The 19,441-nt window shown below is 37.7% G+C and overlaps 4 protein-coding genes across 4 annotated transcripts; 2 read left to right on the forward strand and 2 right to left on the reverse strand.

Moving 5' to 3' along the window:
• Positions 1-861: 861 nt before the first annotated feature.
• Positions 862-1,968, reverse strand: LOC137944589 (early nodulin-75-like). The gene has a single exon (XM_068790276.1). The coding sequence runs from the start codon at positions 1,966-1,968 to the stop codon at positions 862-864; it is 1,107 nt and encodes a 368-aa protein (XP_068646377.1).
• A 10,459-nt stretch (positions 1,969-12,427) lies between these two features.
• LOC137944341 (UPF0481 protein At3g47200-like) lies at positions 12,428-14,306 on the forward strand. The gene is made up of 2 exons (XM_068790000.1): positions 12,428-12,609; positions 12,691-14,306. The coding sequence occupies exons 1-2, from the start codon at positions 12,584-12,586 to the stop codon at positions 14,117-14,119; spliced, it is 1,455 nt and encodes a 484-aa protein (XP_068646101.1). The 5' UTR covers positions 12,428-12,583; the 3' UTR covers positions 14,120-14,306.
• A 368-nt stretch (positions 14,307-14,674) lies between these two features.
• LOC137944591 (disease resistance protein RGA2-like) lies at positions 14,675-17,242 on the reverse strand. The gene has a single exon (XM_068790277.1). The coding sequence runs from the start codon at positions 17,240-17,242 to the stop codon at positions 14,675-14,677; it is 2,568 nt and encodes an 855-aa protein (XP_068646378.1).
• Positions 17,243-18,914: 1,672 nt separating this feature from the next.
• Positions 18,915-19,441, forward strand: LOC137944592 (uncharacterized). Its single transcript, XM_068790278.1, has 2 exons — positions 18,915-19,042; positions 19,168-19,441. The coding sequence occupies exons 1-2, from the start codon at positions 18,915-18,917 to the stop codon at positions 19,439-19,441; spliced, it is 402 nt and encodes a 133-aa protein (XP_068646379.1).

The following is a 19,441-nucleotide window of genomic DNA, read 5'->3' on the forward strand; positions in this document are numbered from 1 at the left end:
AGGTCAACATTATTTTATTTTATTTTGTTATATTCAATTACATGTTATCTTGACTGTTCATTTGCTCACTTTCACAAAATGTGTAACAATTCTCGAGTTGTTTTGAGGAAAAAATATAGAAAAATCACATTTTCTTTAACCTATTTTTGCTACAGAAATTTTCATTTGAAATTTTTTCCCAATCAATTTTCTTGTGTTTGTGCCACAAAACTAAATTTTAACTTTTGTGCCTACACTAGAAATAAAATAATACGTTATAAATAACAGATGATAAGGTGGAGGATAGACGTTTCGATGGTAAAGGATCAATCTGAGGTTTCTTGGTTTATTTTTCTTCTGGAGTAATATGAAACCAATTTGTTTAGCGACTTTAACTTTTTGTGGGATAAAATGAGTGGTGTGATAATTTTCCCATCCCCTAAAACCGACACAAAGCTAAAAAAAAATAAAAATTTAGTTTATTCTTTCTTCACTCTCTCAACACAAACACCTCCATATAGTAAAAAAGAAAAATAAAATAAAAATAAAAAGTAAAAATGTGAAAGTATCACTTTTGGAGAAGAAATACTTCTTATAAGGTTTTACTTCTAATTATCAATAAAGTAGTATGCTAAAAACATCATCCACTATGATTTGTAAAAAGCAAGGGAAATGATACACAGGAGCAAGAGAGCTCTCTCACTGTGCATGCACACATTTGCTTTTACTTGAGGGAAATCCATTAATGCCATAATAATAGAGTTGAAGGCTCGCAGATAACAACATCACAAGAAACAACAGTCAAAAGTGACAATGAAAAATATTTAACACACAGACCTGGAAGATTAATGGTGATCACATTAAACACCAACAAAACAAGACTCAGTTGGAAGTGTTCGACTGTGAAGGCTTGGCCTGAAGCTGCTGCTTATGAGACTTACCTGGTGCCTTCTCTTTCACTTGCTTGTTATTGAACTCCGCAACCTTCTCTGCTTCTGGACGTCCCAGCCGTCGTGGCATCTTCATCTGGCTGTCCTTCAATGGCGCTTTCCCCAACCAAGGGTTGTTTTCGACTGTTGGTGTCTCTACTTCGAGTAGCTTCTTATCGGGTCCCGATTGCTCTGGTGAAGACAATTCGTCCCCCCCATGTGGTGGTTTCTTCTTGCATTTCTTTTTGTGTTTCTTGTCTGGCTCGTTTTCTGGAGGTGGTACCGGTGGTGGCACCGGAGGCGGGACAGGTGGTGGGACAGGCGGAGGCACCGGTGGTGGCACAGGCGGCTGTGGGGGATTTTCCTCGTGTTTTTCCTTTTTATGCTTTTTGCACTTGTGCTTGTGCTTGTGCTTATGGTGCAGATGGGGCTTTTCGTCGGGCTCCGGCTTGTCGTCTGGAGGCGGCTTTACATTGGGGTCTGGCTTATCTTCCGGCGGAGGCGGCTTCTCCAATGGAGGGGGCTGTTCTTCTGGTTTGTCTTCCTTGGGCTTCTTCTTGCATTCTGGCTTCTTGTCGGGCTTATCATCCGGTTTCGGCAACTCAGGCGGCATCTCCATCGGCGGCGGCTTCAGCAGTGGAGGCGGCATTTCCTCCGGTGGTGACTTATCGTCCTTCTTATCCTTCTTCTTGCATGGCTTCTTCTTTTCATCGTCCGGCTTTTCCTTTGGTTCTGGCTTCTCGATCGGGGGAGGCTCTTCTTCCGGCGGTGGTTTCACCTCTGGGGGCGGCTTTATCTCCGGTGGTGGTTTTACCTCCGGCGGTGGATTTTCCTCCTTCTTATCCTTCTTGCATGGTGGCTTCTTTTCGTCCAGGTTTGGTTGAAGTTCTGGTAAGGGCTTCTCCACGAACGGTGGCTTCTGCTCTAAAGGGGCCTTTGGCAGCGGAGGAATGACCTCCTCGGTCTTCTGCTCGTAGCCACCATCAGCAGCCATCAAACAGGGACTGGTGAGAGCCACCGTTGCTAAGAGTAGCAGAAGCAATTGCTTGGGCAATGCCATCTTTTGGCTTTTGATGGTTTCAGAAAATACAAAACGCTTCGCTATTTATAAGGCAGCAAGAGCAAAATTTTCTGTTGGGCTTAATGATCACATGGAGCAGTAAATTGTTCTTAACGTGAGGAATTAAGCTCAAAAAGCAAAATTTATGAAAAAGTTTTGCCCACTAAAGCTTTATACTTTACACCTTACACTCTAATTGCCATTTAATTACTAACAATATGCTCATGAGTCACTTTTGATTTTATTTACGTGTTTTGAATGTAATAATATAACTTTAATCTACTTTTTTTTTTCCTGAAACCATCACATCGGTTTTATGACCCCTATTAGTGCCCCTGGTTAAAAATTTATATCCCAATAATTGGGTGAATAAAAAGACTTGACTGTCGTTGGATATTGGGTGAACCCTAAACTCATGTTGTACTTTGCATGTGGTAATTAAAAATAAAAGATGAAAATTGAAAAAAAATACTAGAGGAGTACAAAGATAACAACACCTATACTTCAAAAGTAAGGAGCTGACAACGTAATACTCATAGTTCCCAAAAAAGGAGGCATACATCAAATCAATAGATTAATAAGAATAGTCAGTCTTGATACAAAAAAAAGATAAAACAAATTAGAAGACTAGATTTCTATCATGTCTTTCAAAATTTTCTGAAAGGAATAAAGTAACATTAAGTAGGAGGAAAAAAATTACCACAATGACCCCCAAAATAGAAACCTTTGGAGAATCTCAGTGGCACATAAGGGCAATAAAGGGAGTTGAAAAAGAGATATGAAAATGCTTATGAAGATGAACTTTAACTTTTAAAATTCCATATGTATCACTTCTAGAGATAATAATATCATCCACATACACAATCAATATCACACAACCTGTCATCCTTTTCAAAATAAACATAGACTGGTTAGAATTGCTTCTAATAAATCCAACATTCAGAACAACTCTGGTGAACTTATCAAATAAGACTTGAGGAAAAGTATACTTCCTTATCTAAGTCTCCATACAGAAAAATATTTTTCACATCAAGCTATTGTATATCCAACCCTTATTTATTGCCACATAGATTAATATTTGAGCTGAATTTTATCAAGTTACAAGGGAAAAAGTTTCACCATAGTCTAATCTATAGGTTTAAGTGTGTCATTTTTCTGCCAACCAAGCCTTGTATCTTTCCATAGAGCCATCTGATTTGTGTTTAATGGTAAACACTCATCTACAACCCATAGTTGTATCAATGGAAGGAGGAATACATAAAGTCCAATTACCCCTATGTATTAAGGCTAATATTTCTTCTTCCATAGTTGTTTTCTAATAGGGACATTGTAGAGTCTCAACATAAGATTTAGGAACATATACATAATTTATATTAGATAAGAACACTTTATAAGAAGGATAAAACCACTAAAAGGACAAAAAAAATTTATATGGGGTATTTATTACATGCTCTAACACCTTTTGTAATAGCCACATGCAAATGAAGATCGTCAAAAAGAGCAAAGGAAGACTTACATGACGAAGAAGGAATTGGAGGAGAACTTGGAGATATGGTATCTTTGATTTGTATCTAAAAACTATATATATCTTCTTTGGCATCTATCAGTAGTAGTATAAGTTAGACAAATGGTAACATCATATAGATCTTCATTATTTTGATGATAACAAAATGGTAGCTTAAAAGTGTGCTACTAATGGTGTTATTAGTGTATGTTAGAAACATGCCTTCTAGCACAAGTGTATAAGCTCTACGGCAAAATATCAAGTCAAAAGAATGATCAATCAAGTTGTCAAGTCAAGTCTCAAAGAAAAAAACTCATTGAAGATTGTTGTTATGAAGAAGAATTTGTTAAGTTGTGGAGCCTAATCAATGCCCTTCACTGAGTGTGGGGGTGGAGCCCCTGCCCGGTCTACAATATATTAGTTGCTATTTCAGTAAGAGCAGTTTGGGAATTTTACTCTTGTTCGCGGTTGCCCTAGTTTCCTCTTTATATTTGGGGTGCCGCTATTAGGATTTTATCATCCAAGGAGCGTCAATTGTGGTCGAGAGAGGTTTGAGAAAAAAACCACTTTTAAGTCAGTGCGATTTATCTTGTAAACTATTTTATCTTTATAGTAGATTACTATAACGGCGGAAGACAGGACGTAGTCTCACCTTGAGGCGAACCTGTATAAATCTTGTTTGTTCTCATGCTTGTTTTTCTTTACTTCCACGATTATAATTATTGATCTCATTAGTTTGGAATTAGGGCATCTAATTCCTAACAAAACTTACATGAAGAAGAAGATTAAAAATTTGTAGACTAGAGTTCAAGGATCACTAGAAAAATCTTAAGAACTATAGCAAAGTAAGTAGATAGCAAACCAAAATTTGACTCTTAAGAACAAGTATGTTATGAAGTTATAACATTTATATTTTCAAAATCATACTCAAAATCATCACATAGACGTTATAGAAAGGTTTTGGAATTATAACACAAGTTTTCACCAAATATAAACCTCACTTGAAACTTTAATTTCAAGTATTTGTACTCTACAATCTTTGAATTCATGAAAAAAACATTAGGGCATGAAATGTTTTCCAAAAATATTTTTTTAATTGCATATGAATATTTTAGAAACTTTAAGACCTTTAGTCATGGCCTATGTCATGCTTATAACTCATTTTTGTGTACTGGCAATAGGCATAATCAATCATCTAATTAGTAGAATGATTGATTGTACTAAATACTGTTAGGTAGGATTTATAAACATGATTGGATAATCCACTTAGTATGATGGATAATTGAAGGGATGTGATTGATCATCCACCATAACATGATGGATCATAAATAACACTACTAAGCCATTTTACAAAGCATAATTGATAAACATATTTTTAAAAGGGCTGCAAAGTGATTGATCGATGCCTTGATCAATGATTGGGCAGAGGAACTAAAAAAATATAGCCATTGCAAAGGCATGATTGATCAACGAAATGACATAATCTACCAACCCTTTTTGCAACTTTTGCAAACGGTAAAAAAATAACTACTTTTTAAAAAAAGCTCCTAAACTTGTATAGAAGAATTCAATAAGCTTATATTGGCAAACCAAACCTCTAGAAAAATATTTTTGGGCTTAAAATTCTGTTTTACCTTTTTGAAGAGAAAAAACCATATTTTGTCTAAATCTTCCAATTTCTATTTACATTCTTGGCAATCATAGTTCCATCAAGCTCCATCCATTTTTTTCCATGTGCTTAAAGATTTAGAAGCTTGGATCTCACTAGGAGAAAGGCTATCTCTTTGAAAGAAATGTGTAAGTTTCATTTTTATCTTTTGTATTTTTACTTTTCTTTGTCTAGTACCTTAAGTGCAAGAAGATTTGACATTCTAGAGCCTTGATTTTAGAAAGGGAGTGCCTACTAGGGCTGAAATCTAGTTTGTATTGAATATCTTTGGGTGGGAGGTTGGGACAGTGTGATTGAGAATTACACTTAGTTTAAAGAGAGTCAAAATCTCTTCGTAATTTTCATTAATAGAATAAGATAGTGAAAATTTTCCTGGGTAAGGGTTCTTCAACGGGAATTACCACTAATGGAACATTGATAACAAAAAAATCTTTGCCTCTTTGTGGTTGTGTGTATGTGCGTGTCATTTTGTGAATCTATTTATTTTTAATTACACCAAAACCACTTAAGTTTTATTTTATACTCAATTCACCCCTGGCTTGAGACACCACCTGGACCAATAGTAGGCATCTCCAGAATAGATATATCTTTGACCCGAGTAGAAGTATAATATAGAGTATCTTCAAAGAAAGAGACATTTTTTGAATTATACCAACTCATTGCAAGTCGATCATAACATCTATTGCCTTTAGGAAGTTGAGAGCAACCAAGAAATAATTATTTAATAGATGGAGATAACTTCATTTTGGCTGGATTTGTATTATATGCATAATGAAACTAAAGACTTTGGGTAGTAGGGATACAAATTACATTTGGGTTTCAAAATACATATGGGTATTTTCCCTCAAGCATGGATGAAGGCTTACAATTATTAAGAAAAAAAACTATAAGATTAGCCTCCCCTCATTACCTCTCTGGGACATGCATATGGAAAAGAAGGCTACACACCGTAGACATAAGATGTTCGATGTATGATTCCATGAGACAAACAAAAACTTAGGAAAGAAGAATTGAGAAACTCTTTAATATTATCTAATCGGAGAGTAGCGATGGACATTCCAATTGGAAGATGGGCCCAAATCCATAAAATATGGATACACCATGATCACACGAGCTGGTGGGATCCACCATGATCATGTGAGGTGTCATGATGAGTCATCACACAAGCTGGAATCTTTATCACATGAGTTGGAAGATTTGGCACGAGTTGAAATCCTTATCACTTGAGTTGGAAGATTTGGTAAATCTTCCTAGATTAATGTAGTTAATTTATCGTCACTTGATTTATGTAGATTTGGATAAAGCATGATTGATGTAATTAGGTTAAGTTCCAGGGGCACAATTGTTATACTGTAGTTTGATTAATCTATAAATTGGACTTCAGGGGATGAGTTAAGATATAAGTCCATAAACTCTTATTCTTCTTTTTTTTCTCCCAATGGGTGTCATTGTCTTTTTTTCCATGAGCTAAATTCATAGAATCCTGAAAATCAAGAATTCCGAAATGATTTTTGAACTTCAATATAAAGACTTTTGAATGTATCGACACTTCATTTAGCGACTTAAGTAAATATACCTAGGATCCTACTGAAGTCATCAATGAAAGGAAAAAAATAAAGATATCCACTACTACGGGTAGGTCAAAGACCTCATACATCAAAATGAATTAATTGGAACAGTCTAATGAAGTGCAAGGTTTCGCTAACTAGGTAGGATAGAGTGTTGCTTTCCCAATTAACATGCTTCACATTGGAATGTAGGTGCATCTTTAAAGGAACCAAAATAGGGCAACACTCATTTAGTTTCTCAAGGCTTTGGTGTTTGACTTTGAGATGCCACTCATATGCCTTAGTTGAACTTTTAAAAGCTTTAAAAGCTACTAGCATAGATTTTTGGTGCTCCTTAAGATAGTAGAGTCCACTCTCAAGGCCCCATCTGATCTTTTTCTTTGTTTAAAGATCATGAATAACACACATGGATAATAGAAAGTAATTGAACAATTTAAGCTTTGATTAAGTTTACTAACAAATAATAACCTAATAACAAAATTAGGCATAAATAACACATAAAAAAGTAACACTGGAGAGGTAGAAATAGAACCAATAACAACACCTTTGAGGTGGTTCCATCTACTAATGTGACAACTCCAAGGCTATTATTATAAGATATATTTGAAAAAGAACACAAAGCAATTGACATATAAGCTAGGCCTCTAGAGTCAATGACCCAAGAAGAGGGTGAGAAACTCAATAATACAAATATACCTATTTGTGCTGTAGTAGCCACAATAGGAGAGGAAGATGTAGGAGATGAGTTTTTAGATAAGGAATAAGATTTCTGCAAGTAGCTTTGTACAGACTAATGTAATTCATCTTTATTCATACTAGATCAATGTTATTGGTGTTGTTGCCTTGAACTACTTGATGTTCCCAAATTGGCTTGCCAAACTTTTCACAACACTTCTTAGACCAATGATTTATTTTTCCATGATGCATACATAGAATTCAATGAGTTCTACCTCTTCCTCCTTTATAACCTGTATGCCTTCCTCTGAAATTGTTTCCTCCACCACTACTATCGAAGTTATCACTATTCACCACCGTAGCCGAATTATCCACTTTTTAACTCAACACTAGGAATACTCTCATGAGGCTTATTACTGTGCTTCAAATATGAGTATGTTAGTTCAAGTTAAAATCTATGCCTGAATAGCTTCATAACTTGTCACATTGCATGTAACAATCGAGTTACTTTAATTTATTCTCTTTGGCTTTTTAGTATTTTTATAACTTAACAAGAAGGAATTTACTGATTTGTTGAGGCTCCTTGCAATTCACCCATAAATTGCATCAAAGGCTTGTCACCTCTTTCCATAGGGGGTTAGTTAACAAATTGGAAATTTGAAGTTCATCTCATGCATCTACATGATCTTCATCTTCGAAATGGGTGTTAGGGGGGATTAGTCCACAATGAAGTGGAATGAATTCCCCCTGCATTACTTAGTTCATCCCATTCATGGCGTTAGTCCAGAATGACTTGAATTGAAGTAAGCTAACACCATTTCATTCGCTCAGGCAAAAACGGGGGAAAGCTGTTTCCTACCTATTTTGCGAATCATCAGCTTTCCACGCGCGACGTGCGTTGCTTCTTCCCCCCCCTCAGCCTCTCCAGACGCAGAGCCCCTCGGCCTCCCTCTCTACCCCCCCTCCGCGATTTTTTTTCCTCCCTCTACCCCCACCCCCGTCGGCCGTCCTCCCTCTGCCCCCACCTCCGTCGCAGAGCCCCTCGGCCTCCCTCTCTCGACCTCCGTCGCAGAGCACGGGAGGTCAGAGCCCCTCGGCCTCCCTCTCTTTCCGCCTCTCCCCCCCCGTTGGCCTTCCTTCCTCCCTCTCTCGACCTCCGTCGCAGAGCACGGGAGGCTAGAGCCCTTCGGCTTCCTGGCTTCTCTTCTCTCTCGGCCTCCCTATTTTCTCCCTCTCGGCGCACCGTCGGAGCGTCGCCGCCATCGCCGTTGCTCGCTGCCGTCGCCGTTGCCAAGATCGCCTCAGAGGAAGACGAAGACGATATTTAATTTTTCCTAAGTTAGGAAAAATTAAACATCGTCATAATTGGTTTAATTATCCAATTAATTAAACCATTAGTTTTTCATTTTTTGTTAATATATTATTAATTGATAATATTTAAAATGTATATTATGTTATTGATAAATTAATATATTTATTTATTTATTATGTATTTATTTATTTTTATTAAAATAATGAGTTTTAATATTAAACTATATCTTATGTTATTACAGAATAATTTATTTATTTATTATATTCACTTATGTTATTTTTATTTTATTTATTTATTTTAAATAATTTATTCTAGTCACACGTAATTAATATATTAATTTATAATAAACTATAATCATTAATTGGTTTAATTATCCAATTGTTATAATTAATTAAACCATAATTATTTTTTTAATTTATAATAAATTATAATCATTAAGTAATATAATATAATTTTTCATTAATTAAGATATTAATATATTCTAATACTATAAATCACTTATAAGTGTAGTAACCACGTTTATTTTTGTTAATTATATGTTTAGGTATATGTTCTATTTAAGTATATTATAAAATGTCACTTATTCTCCTTTTTATATCATATTTTTCATTTGGGGGTACTAACATTGGAATCTGTTTTCCAACCACTTGAACTCGTCTATACTAACACCCAAACATGAATTGAAGTGGAAGCAATTCATCTCACTTCAATTCAATTTTCCACTTCATTTCCACTTCATTGTGGACTAACCCCCCCTTAGTGTGGACAAGTTCATCTTCATCTTCATCTTCGAAATTTAAAACCATTGATTTTATTAATTATAAAAATGAGTTAATTAAACCAAGTGCTTAAGTTAACAATATTTTAATTATCACTATTAAATCACTAATACAATAGAGTAAATAAAAAATAAATATGATTAATGAATAAAAAATGTTATATTAATAACATAAGATAGATTTTTTACATGGTATTAATTAATAATATATTTTAAAAAAATTAAAAGTGATTAATTAATCAAATGCATACTTTAATTATATTTTATTTACCGTAGACTTAAATATGAAGTTTAATATAGTAATAAAATTGAACAAAAATAATAAATAAATATATATACAACTTTATAAATAACCTAAAAGAAAGATTATTCAAATAATAAGTTCGTGCCTTTAATATTAAAATCATCAAGTTATAAGTTTATTGCATATGAACGACACATGTTCAAAAGTAATAAGATACAACCATAATTTATCGTTCCACATGGAAGTCGATATGGCATCTCGAAATTGTGCGGTTCTTGTGGATTGTAATGCACTCTGCCTCCGAAAGCTTGTTACTTGGCTACCCTCATCCTCAGGACCATCGCAATCGTCACTGTCTGTATCATCCATTGCACCTAATTGGACCGCATCACCTCCTCTACCAAGCTTGCCACCCGAATTATCATTTTCATCTTCAAATATATCATCATAATCGTCTCCACGTATATAATTGTGCAATATGCAACAAGCATGTACAATTTTCACCTGGATTTTAAAAGAAAATGGAGGAGCACCTTTTAACATTTGAAATCGAGTTTTCTATTGAGTTTTTCCGGCCAAGCTTTGGTGCAAGGGAAGTTGCACTAACCATGCAACTCCATCTCTACCATTTCCAGTGACACACTCGAAGAACCACTTTAAGGGTACAAACAATGTTTTCAAAAGAGATGATTAAAAAATCTGTACCTTTTAGCTGCTCCATATATCCAAAGCAGTGCTTCAAACAAAAATGAGCGACTTGGTATTCTCTCATTCAAGTTACAGGCACCCACCGAGTTTTACTTGTGAATTCTAAACCAGTTATTGAGATAGTTTACTGAAAATGTTGAACAACTCTGATTCACTGATTCACAAAAAATAAACGTTTGATTTTATCTCTAGTTAATCTCTTGAACCGTTTTAAGTATGCCCTAAAAATAATCCCTAACCCAAATCAAGAATTTAGACCCTAAACCATAACCCTAAATCCCACAATTATGCACAAATAACCCCCAATTAGGCACTGAAAATAAAATAAAATAAAATAAAATAAAATAAAACACTAATTTAATGAAAAAAATTAGGGTTTAGTCATACCTTCTGAAATTTGGGGAAAACCGAAGCCGAAGGGTGAAATCGATGCCTAATCGAAGTATAAATTAAGCAATCGATGCCCAAATGTCATAATCGAAGAAAATAGAAATCGAACGAAATCGGAAGGTATTTTGGGGGAAAGGAGAATAACGAGATAGAGAAGGGACTGGGAGACCGAAAGGGAGAAGAGAGAGAAGAAAGGGAGGTCGAGAGGGATAAGAGAGAGAGAAAAATGGAGAGTGAGTCCGTAAGAAGAGAGGGAGCACAGAGACTAGAGAAGGGGTGCAAGAGAGAGGGCGAGTTCAAGAGAAGACTGAGAGCCGGAGGTCGGAGACGAGAGGGAGCAGAGACGGAGGCCGGAGACGAGAGGGAGAGAAAAGACAGGGAGCAAAGACGTCGGGGGTGCAGGGAGACGAGAGAGGGGGTGCGGGAGAGGGATGAAAAAATGGAAATGAGGACGCGCGAGAGATGGTGGTGTGAGGAGAGAGGGGGAAGAAAAATTCAATCGTGGTGCACGTCCTTTATCTGGAAGAATGGGAAAAATGGTCTTCAACGAGATGAAATTTTTTATAACGTGGAGATGAAGGACCGCTTCATCCCCAACATCCAGATGAAATGTCATCTGCAGTCCACTAATGACTTCAACTGATGAAGGGCGTAATACGGTTGATCTTTATTTTGGACTTCAAGTTGACTAACCCCCATAGTGTAAAAATTGGTACAATCCATAGATTTTGGATAAATTTCTTCTGAAAAAATATGTAGTCGGAGGTTCTCCAAAAACATACTTGTCTTGATTCACCATTCAATTTTGAAGTCGTAATCTTACAAAAAATGTTCATATTTCTCTAATAAATCGTTTGTCCTAGTAACTAGATTAATAACATCTCCAACTCCAACCAAATATTCAACTTAAATACTCCTATGAAACTTAACTACCTCACTAATATTTGATCACAGATGAACCACCTTCATTTATAATAGAAATCAAATATCATGCAATACATAAAACCTATGCATGTCAACTTATATACAAATCACATCAAAGAGATTTAAAGGTAGAGTTTTTTTTCAAAGAAAAGCACACACTCTAAACCACCAACTCTAATACCATAATATAATTTGAAAAATGTATTTAATAGAGAATGAGAACTTAAGGAGTAAAGAAGAAGATGATGAAAGAAAGAAGAAAACAAGGGAAGAAGTTCAAAGAGGGCAAACAGCTCAATGGGCTGTGATCCAAAGCAAACAGTCCATCGGCCCATTAACTTTCCTGCTAGAAAACACTGAAGAGAAAAGCAACCCTAATTTCCACCACATGTTCAGACTTGACTACTGACACGGAACCTCAGGAGCACGTTAAGAGGGTGGGACCATTGGAAAAGTCCACCGGAGGGAAAGTTCACCGAAGTGCCGTTGTAGTGGTAGATCTGACCGGAAAATTTAAATTAATAACGTCCCGTTAGTGTCTGTTCTAGGAAACACCGGAAAAGTATTTTTAATAGAAATATGTTTCAGATCACAAGGTTTTTCGAAAATATGAATCCTAGGAAAAGAATTTTTAACTTTTGTAGGATATAAGTTTCAACCGGGGGCACTAACAAAAGAAGTGAAGTTACTTTTATTGCACGGGACTTGTGATTCGTTTTATCGTTCCTTCGTTGAAGATATCTTATTTGCTCCTGATCTTCGTTGACTGTCATTCCATCAAGCTTCTCCGCAGTCCTTTCTCTGAAGAGGGTCGCTTCCGCCTCAGATTTCCAGTTATATTTGATGTCTAATCGTGCTAGATGGAATTGGTAACTCTCTCAGCTCATAAATCTTTCTTCCCATTTAAGCTAGACGATTTCTGCCTAATTGGGGCTCAATCTTTGTTGCAGGTGGTCAGACAGCACAGCAGGCAGCACAGCGGACAGCACAGAAACAGAACCACCCAAGGATCCATTGAACGAGATTGAAAATTTCGACAAGGATCTACTGAAAGATATCAAAGTTGGATTCCGACCCTTGTTTTATCGGAACGCATCCACCTCAATCTACGTTATCCCAAGGATCATTTACAATGTCAAACCCCAGCAGTACCGTGTTCGATCCACCTATTTCAACGTCGCCTGGAACTTCGAATCAACCTATCCAAGACAAAGTTTGAATGATCTGCACATCTCGGCACACGTCCAGTCAATCCTCATCCGGAATCCCGCCAGGCGTTTCGAGGATTACCTCCTGGCGATGAATGAGATGAGAGAGCGGATAAGAGTGTCCCACCTTGTAAGAATCAAGGTGGATTTCAAGTGTTTGAGTGTTCTGGTAATGAGTTGCTGCCAGATTCTTGACTGTCTGCTGCTGTTCAATGAAGGCAAACTCGTACCTCAAGTGGACCAAGTTTGTTCCGCCGGGCTGCAGGACTTGTGGATAGACATGCTTCTTGTTGACAATCAGGTTCCTTTCTTTGCTCTTCAGAAATTATATGAAATGGTCCTTCCTGATTCTCAGTACCCTTCTTTGGTGGCACTCTGTATTAGTTTTTTTGGCCAGTTTTTAGAGTTCAAAAATGGGGAATCTCCTCTAATGAACTCTGGATCAGTCCTCCACCTCCTTCATTTAGTTCACTCCCATCTTCTTCCAACTAACAGCCCCCAAGAACCTCCAGGACAGATACAGCTTTTCTTCAATAAGATAAAGAGCACTCTAATGCCATCACGCCCACCTCCCGAACTTCCCCGTCATCGTCAATCTTCGAGTCTGATGACCATTGAACCGATTCCATGTGCGAGAAGACTGCAAGATGCTGGTATAAAGGTTCGAAAGAAACGCACTACTGGATTCTCCAACATTACCTTCCACAGGGGTGTCCTGGAAATCCCACGTCTGCACATTGACAACAACACTGAAAGTCTGTTACGGACACTGGTAGCCTGGGAGCAATCTCATCTTACTGCAGGGTCATACTTTTCAGGCTACGCCATCTTTATGGATTACATGATTAATACAGTAGAGGATGTGGAGATACTTAACTACCATGGAATAATCGAGCAAACATTAGGATCCGAAGAACAGGTTGCTTCAGTTTTTAATGGCTTGGGCACCAACATTGTCTTCATTGGAGGAGAAAATGATTTGCTTCCCCATCTATGCAGAGATTTGAATATATACTACCGAAAAAGATTTAACATATGGTGGGCTAAATTGATGACAGATTACTTCAGTAATCCTTGGACTATCCTTTCTGTTGTAGCAGCCATCGTCCTTCTCATCATGACTGCTGTGCAAACTTTCTTTTCTTCTTATGGTTATTTTCGACCTCCTTAATGTGAATCAGAGTTGTCCCTTTGTATGATCTATACCCTATTGGTCTAGAATGATATTGTGTGCTATCAGTTTAGCTCTAGTTTTTTTATCTCTAATCCATCTCTGCAATATAAATGTAAGTTATGTTTGAGATTGTTCATTGAGTGGAATGACAGAACAGAATGGTCCTCAAATAATTGAATTCACTTATAAACCAGATGTTTCTCTTCCACAGTACAAGATGAAAATCCTTCTATTCTGCAAAAAAGGATTCTCTTGCACATATTCTTTGTTTCTTGTTGTATAAGGGCAGGATTCTCAAGGACCATTCTAAAGCCACAGTACAAGATGAAAATCCTTCTATTCTGAAAACAAAAAGGATTCTCTAGCACATATCCTTGTCCATTTAATATATTATAAATTGACTATTGTATTCATACCCATCATTTAGATTAATCCAAATTCACCAATATGAATGCAAAGTATTCAGTGCCAATTACATGTATAAGCAATAGTACATTGCAGGGTTTCACATTATATACTCGGCAGGTATTTTCGTCTTTCACTACGACACCCTTAGTCAATGGTCACTTCAGGGATATGTGCTATCTTGGGCCAATCTTCGCCTGTCTCTTGCTTGCATCTCTCTTTCAATAAAGAACAGGAAATGATCTTCAAAAGCTGCAGAGGGCTTGGCAATCCATTTTCTGGCAGTGAGGACAGTTTAGGGCAAGAATGCAATTCCAAACCCTTCAGATCTGTGAGGTTCTGTAGCCAACTTGGTAAATGCCTGCCTTGATAACCGACTAAAGTTAATTTCTTCACACTGCTGTGAGGTTCCAGAGAATATAACACCTCTTCATCCACACTTGAATCTCTGTCACCACTCATAGGATACCATTCCAAAGTCAAGTCAGTAATGTAAGGCTTGTTCTTCATCTTAGCCTGCTGAGCCTCTTCCCCAGAAACCACATTTTGTAGATTGAAGATGATAATCCCTCCTTTCAAATCTGACATCTCCTTCAATTCTGAAATCATGTATCCAGTCTCTCTCCTGACTCCAAACGAAGGCAAAGTTTGTAGTTTCCTCAGGTTCCCAACATGAGGAAATAGAGGAATCGAGTGCATGCTTTCTTCCAAATAGAGGAATCTGAGGTTAATGACGTTTTTAATGTCTTTTGGCAATTCATTCATTAAAATGCAGTCTCTGAGATCCAATGTCTCCAGATTGTAGAGCTTGCAGATCGAGTTAGGTAGCTGTCGCAGAGTAGTGTCCGAGAGATCAAGAAAGCGTAGGAGTTTTAAACTGCTGAAACTTTCCGGAAGAGTTTCAATGTTGATACCTCGCAGCCTCAAGACACGCATGAGTTTGCATTGTAGCAGAAGATCAAGTTGTTCAGTAGGGAAAATCCCTCTAACATCTACCCAGACACGGCGCTTATTGTGGAACATGTCTATATACAAGAAGGACCTTAATCTCTTATACTTGCAGAGCTCTTCCAACTTAACCAATGGCTTCTCATTGAAACAAACAAAAGAAGAATGGCGAGCACCTTGTGGAATCACAGAAGGTTTACCTTCTTCCAACCTTATAAATTCTTCATTAGATACTGCTTCTGCTAGATTATGTGCGAGATCATGCATTTTGAATCTTGGTCTGTCCAACCAGAAAGAATCCACAGATAAAAATGACTGGATCAATAAATCATACAAGATTTGAGTGGCTTTATCTATCTGTCTGCATTCTTGATCTTGAATGTACTCCTCTCCAATCCACAACTCAACCAAGTCATTTTCCTTAAAGTAGTAGTCCCTAGGAAACAGAGAACAGTATCTAAAACAAATTTTTGAGTTTGCTGGAAGCTTCTGATAGCATATCTTCAAAGCAGGTAAGACTCCATTGTTGTCTTCGGTTATGTTCCATGTGGAGCTTTCCAAGACATTCACCCACTCATTTTCATTCCTTTCGTTCCAAAGGAGGCCTCCGAGGGCCTTTACAGCCAAAGGGAAGCCCCCGCATTTCTCTACAATCTTCCCTCCTATCTCCCTAAGATTTGGGTATCTTCGAAAGCTATCTACATCAAAAGCCTTTACGTAAAACAACTTAGAGCAATTTTCATGGGATAAACCTTCTAAACGATACGGTGGAGCTGTGCCTAAGACTGATCCTATCTCCTCACTTGGTGTAGTTATTATGATCTTGCTCTGCTTATGTCTAGTAGTGAAGGGTTTCAATAGTATCTTCCAGTTAGGATTGTCGTCTCTTACATTGTCCAGAACCAGTAAGAACCTGCTCTTTCTTACCAAATCTTTAAACATCAGCTTAGCATCAACAGTACCATCATAAATAAGTTCTAGTGTTGACATGAAAATTTCTTTAATAACCTTTTCCTCGTTAAGATCAGGAGAGGCACGAAACCACCAACGATGCTTGAAGCGTTGTTCTGCTTCTTTGCAATTGTACACAAGCCGAGCAAGTGTAGTCTTGCCCATGCCATCAGGAGCAACGATTGGAATGACTGAAGGACCTTTTACACTAAATTTATCTGACAACAGTTCTACTAATTTATTTTTATCTTCTTCTCTCCCCAGAATAAGAGCATCAACCATTAAAGAAATTTTCAGTCGTTCATGAATACTGGTTTGCATAAGCACCTGCTCATGGGCTTCTGTTAAACGAAGGCGACGACAATCCTTTTCAATCCTTTCCACCCTTTTTCTTAAACTTCTTAATTTGTATCTTATCTCATGAATTGCATTTTCAGAGTGAAAGCAAGAACAACGGTTCATTACCTGCTTTTCATTTCTAGATTCTGCGCCCTTCTCTTTCTCCACTTCCTCTATCTTGGTCGATTCCTCTTCGTCTTCCATTTTTGTTTCTACAGCTCTTGTGTTGAACTCTTCTATGACATCTTCTGCGTCATAAGCCACATTCTTGAGCTTTAGAACCCATTTCTTCACTGAACTCGACGTTAATTGCTTCCCTTCTGCATCCGCAAGCACATACTGGATCGAGGAGAACGACTTTAGGAGACGTGTGAGTTCCTTATCTACGCCCCACACAAATTTGATTTCTTCTTCTGCTGCTGATTTTAGGTTTTCAATTAGTGCATCAATAGTGGGAGAGATTATTATTTCTTCCATATCTCCGATGAAAGTCTGTGGATTTAACACCAGATTCACAGGAAATCTTGTTGTTGGCGGAGGATATGAAAGTGGAAGAAAAGACGATGAAAGCTTGTACCTCACAAGAAGAAATTGGAAAGGATTATGGTAGATTTTCATCGAATAGGACTGAAAAAGCTGGAGGACGTATAAAGGAGAGAATGACTCAGTTATCTTTATTCTTTACTTAAATCTTGGAAAAGGTAAATTTTTACTAGGACGCTTTACTTTACTTATTCTTACCAACACCAACTTTGTAAGCTTGGAATTATTCTTTATCAATTCCAACTTTATAAGCATGAAGGAGTGTGAGAATGAAGAACTAGTTTCGGCATGCTTATCCCCATTGTGTTCTCCAGATTCATAATCAGCTGGTTGTTACTTTTTGTTATCATTATGAGCTACCAAGAACCACAAGAGGGTAATGAAAGGGGAGAGGAAGAAACGAAAAAGAAGAAAGGAGAAGAGAGAAAGAAGAGAAAACTTGGCTAGAGAGATGGAGAGAGAGAGCTTGGGAGAGGAGCAATTCTTAGGACGAATTTGAGAGAGGAGAGGGGAGACTTAATGATTTACCCCATACCTTGAACTTCTATTTAGAGTTGTAAAAGGAAGTTCACTATGACTTCAATGCCCTTAGGGCTACAAACTTTGAAAAGGAAAAGATATAATAGACATACATCTTCGTAGATAATTACACCCTTGAGTCATTCTTATGAGAAGACATTTGCTACATCCTTGACATGGGGCAGGTCATTTACATTGATGCCACTTTGATGTGTCTTCCAACACTCTCCCTCAAGTTGGGGGGGGGGGGGGGGGAGGGGGAGAAAAAATCGTAGATACCTAACTTGCTTCATATAATGGTTAAATTATTGAATGTGACTGATTTCGTAAGAATGTTTACCTCATGCCCTTGTGATGGAACGTGTTTGAGAGATAAGATACCAAACTTGAAATTTCTCTTATATAAAGCGGCACTACCTTAATGTGCTGTGTTCTTTAGTGGAAGGCAAGATTTGAAGTGATATGAATAGCTACCTAGTTGTCACAATATATTTTTATAGAAACTTCCTTATAGAATCCCAATTCAGTAAAAATGGATTTGTTCCATAGAAGCTCATTGACTGTGTAGGTCATAACTCTGTACTCTGCTTTTGCTCTATACCTCACAACAACATTCTGTTTTTTACTTCTCCATGTAATCTGGTTACCTCCAACTAAGGGACAATACCCTAAAGTAGACTTCTTATCATCAAGTGATCCAACCACGTGGGCTCCATGTGGGTTTGACACGTAGGCCACAAGAATTCCCTGCACGTGCCATGCATGTTTGATGAGCAAGCCATGCAGGTTTGACATGGAGGTAGGCAGACACCACGTGGACACCATGCGGGCGTTACTCGGTGGCCACGTGGGTTTGACCCGTACGTTACGCTGTTTTGACAAGATGGCCCTGAGACACCAAGCAGGTTCGATATGGAGGTCATGCCGATGCCACACATTGGCAACACAGGTTTGCCACAGGTAGGCCATGCAGGCGCCACTCGGTGGAAGTAACATTTTCTCCACAATTAGAAACTCTCAATCTTTTTCCATATTAAATTAGAGCTAACAACAATGAGGTTGGAAGGAGAAGACTGATAGAGGGACAATGGGTGCATCACGAAGGAAACAAAAGAAGTCCCGTTCCAAGGTCTGCATTGCACTATCCAGAAAGAAGCTCCATGTCTTCAAGCTTGCTTTCACCATTCCTCCCAAGCTCCGGTCCCTCATAGCTCAGTAATCTGCGCTCTCCCTTTACATGATTTATGTTTCCATGTTGTTTGTTTTCAGAGAATTGTGAAAACTGGTTTTGTTTCTTCTCTTTTTTTGTACTTACGCTTGTTTCCTTTCCTAACCATTAGAGAAGGGGCACAATGGGACGAGTCTGGCAGCGTTTTGAACAACTACCGCTCTTTCGATGTAGTTTCAAACTCTAATTCAATGGGCGTTTTATCTCGAATGTCTCAAAAGATCGAAAGCATTTCTTTGCAAGTTACTCCTGCCTCTGATTCCATCAATCTCGACAACGTTGATAGTGACAGTGACCTTGAAGAAGATGGTACATTGATAGCGGTACCTGTGTTGCCTACATGTCGAACCCGCGTGGCCTACGACTGGTGCCCGCATGGCCTTTGA

Source organism: Aristolochia californica, unplaced genomic scaffold (assembly GCF_029961685.1).
Source record: "Aristolochia californica isolate CCGP_79_NKW_82.1479 unplaced genomic scaffold, dmAriCali1.0.hap1 SCAF_11, whole genome shotgun sequence".
Lineage (NCBI taxonomy): Eukaryota > Viridiplantae > Streptophyta > Magnoliopsida > Piperales > Aristolochiaceae > Aristolochia > Aristolochia californica.